Genomic DNA, 6,228 nt, shown 5'->3' on the forward strand with positions numbered 1-6,228 from the left:
GCTGGTGGTGGTGGTGTCATGGTGTGGGGAATATTTTCTTGCACTCTTTGGGCCCCTTGGTACCAATTAGCATCGTTGCAACCCACAGCCTACCTGAGTATTGTTGCTGACCATGTCAATCCCTTTATGACCATAATGTACCCAACTTCGATGGCTACTTTCAGCAGGATAATGCGCCATGTCATAAAGCTGGAATCATCACAGACTGGTTTTCTTGAACATGACAATGAGTTGGCTGTACTCAAATGCCTCCACAGTCACAATCTCAATCCATAAGCATCCTTTGGGATGTGGTGGAACGGGAGATTCGCATCATGGAGTGCAGCGCCGACAATCTGCGGCAACTGTGTGATGCCATCATGTCAATATGGACCAAACTCCCTGAGGAATGCTTCCAGCACCTTGTTGATCTATGCCACGAAGAATTGAGGCAGTTCTGAAGGCAAAGGGGGTCCAACCCGTTACTACATGGGGTACCTAATAAAGTGGCCGGTGAGTATATTATTATATATAATATATATAATATATATATATATTATATATATCGATATATGGACATATATATTGTCCAGCCTACTTTTCATGCAAACATGGAGCCCAAGTGCTTCACCTATCAAAATGAAAACAAAGTCTTGAGGGAGGTAACACACACACACACCACACAAAACTGCACAGTACACACACACCCACACACACACAACCACACACACACACACCACACACACACACACACCACAAAAACCACTACACCACGTGGGAGACTGCAGGCCGGTCTGTTTAGGAGCTGTGGAAGGAGATCTGCGAGACTTTAAAGTGGATCAGTGTTTTGTAATGAATGGCTGTTTTGGCCGGAGCCCGGCTGCCTATTATTAGCTCCGAGGCCCCGCGTTCACCCGGGCTGCAGCTCGATCTGCATCACACCGACAGGCTTCTCATCAGCGTCCGTATTTGTGGCAATGCAATCGGACTAATCGCGCTGATCCAGCGGGTAGGGGGGGGGGGGGGGAGCTTTGCTGGAACATCTGCGGTCCTCCTCCGCCTCTTTTCCCCCAACACTTGGTCCCTTTGCCTCGAACATGAAGTTAAACACGAGCCGCCGTCAGGTGCAAGCCGCATCCGATGGAGCTCTGCTCTCGATCTCGATCTCGATCATCGACCAACCCGATGCAGCATTTCCCTATGTTGAGGTAAGGAAGAAATAACATGTTTCCTGCAAAAAAAAAAGAACAAAAAAAAAGGTTTTATTTCCGTACTGTCGCTGTGTTTTGCTGCGATGCGCGCGGAGACGGATAAACAGGCTCAAGAGTCAGTGACGGCGTGTTACATAAGGCGGAATAATGCAGCAGAGCCTCATGACTAGTGTCTCGGTGGTGCTGGGACTGCTCGGTCCTTCTGGTAGGATATGCTCTGTTTTTACCACTGTTGTTGTGCATGATAACTGAGCCCGCACGCGTATTTGATCACGGTTTGTTTCGGGCGATCGTCTGAAGGCTGAGTGGGTTATGTAGAGTATTTTAAAAAGATGCATTAATTCGGGATTTGCGCAGTGAAGACGAACCGGAAAGGGCATGTGAAAAAGCAATATTATCTGTGTAATGTCATCCAGGCCCAGCCTACGGTCACACTGTGACTGTCTGATGTTTTTATGTATAAACGGAGGTGAGATTTGGCCTGTAGGGATGTAGATTGTGCAGTCAATGAGAGGCAGATTTTATGAATGGCAGCTAAAACCCATCATAGTAACCCGTTGTAGTAATCTCGAGGGCATGGCATACAAGTAGGCTACATCAAAATATCCTGATATAGGATAACAGACTGTTTCTGATTGTCATCCTATAGAGAACCAGACATGTGGTTGTAGTGTATAATAGGGCTGCACCTAACGATTGTTTTCATTGTCGATTTATCAATTAGTTTTTTGTTCTATAAAATGGTAAAAAAAGAAATTCATCAGTGTTTCTTAAAGCCCAAGATGACGTCCTCAAATGTCTCGTTTTGTCCACAACTTAAAGATATTCAGTTTTCTGTCACAGAGGAGAGAAGAAACTAGAAAATATTCACATTTAACACGCTGGAAACAGAGAATTTAGACTTTTCTTTCATAAAAAAACAACTCAAACCAGTTGATTGATTAAATAAATATTTGGCGATTCAAATAATAGTTGACAAGATTACTCATTGCAGCTATAGTGCATGGTGACTAAAAGTGATGCTTTTACAGGGAGGTGGCCAGTTTTTTTTCTGTCTTCCTTCATGTCCTCTGGGTCCAGACAGGGACAGGAACACCAGGAGCATCTGACCTCATTCATAAGACGTGAGAGTCTAAATATGAATGACTCTTCTGATGAAATCTTTCAAGCGGGAATAAACTCGGATGGTGATTTGGCATTTGAGAACATAGATTAAGTATAGATCTGGTCCAGGATGAGACAAAGCATGGACATTACAGAACACAGATTGGGATGTCCAGTGTGCTGTTAGGACTCGGGTAGGAGCTAAAGGAAGGCAACAACGCTAGCATGACAGCAGCCTTCCACAGCGGGTATAAATGGCATGTCTGTATACCGCTGTGGATGCATGATCAGTGATAGATGGATGGACGATTGTCTGACACACACATACAAGGGCTACTGTTCCCTTGGAGACCAGTCCAGCTACCCACATCATCAGAAACATTTTCAACAGACCTATTCCCTCTATTTCATTTAATGAAGGTGTTTATGTGCACGTCAGATTTTCTAGCTCCCATTGTTATGAACCAGTAAGGTCTGGGTTGTTATGTGAGAACCGCAAACAGGGAACAGGTATTTTAGGCGTGCAGATGGTTGATGGGATTACTGAATCAGAACAGAATATCTGCATAGATTTGTATCAACCTTTTTTAACCCGTAGTCGACAAAGACTGCGGTCATCCAATCAACTTCTTTTCCAAGTCCCAATGTCGAGGTGCAAGCTGTGGGCTGATCTGCCCCGAGACAAGTCCCCCCCACCCCCCCCTCCGACATCCACACTGTTACAGACGTAGCTCTTTTTTTAAAACCCAAAAATGTAATTATTTAGACTAGGGCTGGGCATTAATTCAATATGATAATTTACCCCTTTTCGATGGAATCGTATTGTGATGAAATCCTATATCGAGATATTGTGACATACCATCACGTTGTCTAAACTGATAATAACAAGCACATACTAACTCAATTTTCTCAGAAAATCATGTTGTGGGAATCTCATTTGAGCAGATTTGTTTTAACATCACACCGTATTTGTGCATGCATGTCAACACAGTCAGTGTACAATTTCACTTGAAACTGTTTACCCCATTATTAATGATTATCTAAAATGCCATTGTAAAAAATATTTTGTGGAATCACCAATATTGCCGCAATATCGGTGTTGATGTATTTGGGCAAGAATATTGTGACATCTGACATTCTCCATATGGCCCGGCCCTAACTTAGCTTCTGTGCTTTGGATACAACCTGCTGGTTTCTGTAAAGGGCTTCATAGATGATAAATAAATGTTGATTTATTGATTGATTGATTGATATACTAAACAGTTTATTTTGTAACGGGTTATAATTTTGAAACTTAGTGTGGTTTTTCCTTTACAATTGAGCTAAAATACTGCACATTATTGCTGTCTGTGAAATTGTATTTCATGTCATTTTAAAAGTGTATGTACAGTTTGTCTAATGTACTTTAGTTCTTGGCCCTCCTGTCCTTCCCTTTAGTGGCTTTGTCACCTGTCAGACCGCCCTCGTAAATAAGAACCTGTTCTTAATGACTTGCCTGTAACAGTGAAGTAGTGTGTGTGTTGCAAACTCTATGGATTTAAAAATAAACTAGAAATACTCCTTTTGTTTGCATGTCCCTTTAAATTTGTCTCTATGTCAGGAGAGAGCGAGGATAGGGGGACTTGTGAATGGGCCCAGGGACGTCACGAGACCGTCCATTGATATCTCTGCAGACAGAGCGAGCAGTGCAGATGAGAAGTAGTCCGGGTGTCTTATAGCCGTATCGATCCATGTCCCTGTTCCGTTCAGGACGATAGTTTAGGGTTTCAGACGCTGATGCAGCTTCCTGTGCTTCTCTGTCTGGTGACAGGTCCCAGCTGACAGATTCTGAAATGGACTATGAGAGGCCAAACGTTGAAACTATCAAGTGTGTGGTGGTGGGAGACAATGCAGTCGGGAAGACCCGTCTGATCTGCGCCCGGGCCTGCAACGCCACGCTGACCCAGTACCAGTTGCTCGCCACACATGTGCCCACGGTCTGGGCGATCGACCAGTACAGAGTGTGCCAGGAGGTGAGTACGGGAGAGATGTAAAACCGAAGAACTGGAGAGAGTCTTTGAACTGATCTTAAGAAAATTAGACTGTTCTTTGATAGAAAGCATGAACATATCCTGTGAGCATCAAGAAAAAGAAGTCCAAGGCGCACGTCAATTGGGGGGGGGGGGGGGGGGGGGGGGGGGGATCACCAGACGCCTCCCGATATCATCACAATACTTATACCACGATACGATCTTATTGCGATTTTAAACATATTGCAATATTCTGCGATATTTTGCAATTTGTAACCTTTTTTCCAACCTCTGTTTTTCCCAATTTCTAATGACGTCCCCAAAAGGAAACTTATCAACATCCTTTTTATCTTAAAAAAAAAACATTTATCTGTTTGTCCATATCACTTCAATGTTATTGCTGCATAATGGGACAAACTGACCAACACATATATAATAAAATATCCATACTTGCCCCTGTGCATCGTTAAAGTATTGCCACTGAAATATCGCAATGCTATGCTGTATCGATTTCCACCCCCCCCCACACCCTAAACGTTGACTTGTGCCTCGGGTTTACCAAGCGTGTGATGTTTTTGAGGATTTAAAATTCTTGTGACTCAAACTATATCTATACATGAACACAATAGAAAATGTGTCTGTTGTGAATATGTCACATTCTGTAGTAACTCTGAACACAAGCCTCTGTCATGTGTTTTAATTGGTATCATACATTTGTATCATAAATTGTTACGCTGCTTTTCTCCCTGCAGATTTCTCTGCATGGACCTACCTTTAATAAATCCTCATTTCCTCTGGCACCCCTTTCTTATCTTTCTACTGTCACGTCATTAAAGTAACAACAAGCCCTCCGAACCACACAATATGAGCCGTGTGCTCCTGCCCTCTCGTACGAGCCACTGGGGCATTTTATAAATGAGTGCCCCTCACGGTGGCAGGAAATACCACCTTAATATCTAAACCAGAGAGCGTCGGTCGCAGTTTTTAACAGGTTGTGAAACTGTAGCGGCTTGGTTACATTTAGTCACCGAAACTATTTTTAATCAGAATCAGAAATACTTTATTGATCCCTGAAGGGAAATTCTGTGTCACAGTAGCACCAATAGTAAGAAGACAGAGACGGAGCACTGCAACCGGCAGCATGCATGTTAGCGCATGCACACTCTTCACTTCAGATGCATCAGAACCAGAATCAAAGAGAAAGGAGAAAAGTTCCACACGACAAAGTAGACAAAGAAAATGGGAGCCATGATAAGAGGGGAGAGGAGGAAAAGCACGACTGCTCTCGACAGAAGCAGGAAGAAGACGTTATGTTATGTAAAATATTGTGTTCTTCCCCAACCCAACCCCCTACAGACTGAGCTGCCGCCACCCATTGTGAACTGAACCCTTCTTCATTTCACTTTGTTCTCCGAGCTCGTTCAGCCTCAGCTCACAGAGGTCGAGCTAGTAGATTATTCGATTCGAACCATAAAACAATTAGAGATAGATACAGATAGCTTTATTTGTCACGCGTGCACAGGTACACGGTGATATGATGCTTTGGTTGGAGCAAGCCTCCGGGCCGCGGCTATTTAAAGCGCCGCCACACGCTCTCCCGAAAAGGATTAATGCAGACAGCAACATGGTATACAATACATAACAACATGGTATACAATACATGAACAACATGGTATACAATACATGACAACATGGTATACAATACATGACAACATGGTATACAATACATGACAACATGGTATACAATACATGACAACATGGTATACAATACATGACAACATGGTATACAATACATAACAATATAATAACATAATGCACAAGACAACACACAGTACATGTGGTCACATGAAGGGATTTTTTGAGGTAACATTTAGCTGTAAGCATTCCCACTAGTGACTTGCAGAAGTGAAGCATCCCTGAATGTG

At 43.2% G+C, this 6,228-nt stretch overlaps 1 protein-coding gene across 2 annotated transcripts in view; it reads left to right on the forward strand.

Annotated features, from left to right (window-relative positions):
- The first annotated feature begins 1,119 nt into the window (after positions 1-1,119).
- The window catches only part of rhobtb2a (Rho related BTB domain containing 2a), a 15,086-nt gene continuing 9,977 nt past the window's right edge, over positions 1,120-6,228 (forward strand). Inside the window, exons 1-2 of one of the 2 annotated variants that reach the window (XM_032516994.1) lie at positions 1,120-1,187; positions 4,105-4,306. In XM_032516994.1, coding sequence (XP_032372885.1) covers positions 1,120-1,187; positions 4,105-4,306 — 270 coding nt within the window. Of the gene's footprint in view, positions 1,188-1,296; positions 1,396-4,104; positions 4,307-6,228 lie in introns of those variants that run through there. The other variant, XM_032516995.1, reaches the window with a different exon arrangement.

This window comes from Etheostoma spectabile, chromosome 5 (genome assembly GCF_008692095.1).
Source record: "Etheostoma spectabile isolate EspeVRDwgs_2016 chromosome 5, UIUC_Espe_1.0, whole genome shotgun sequence".
NCBI lineage: Eukaryota > Metazoa > Chordata > Actinopteri > Perciformes > Percidae > Etheostoma > Etheostoma spectabile.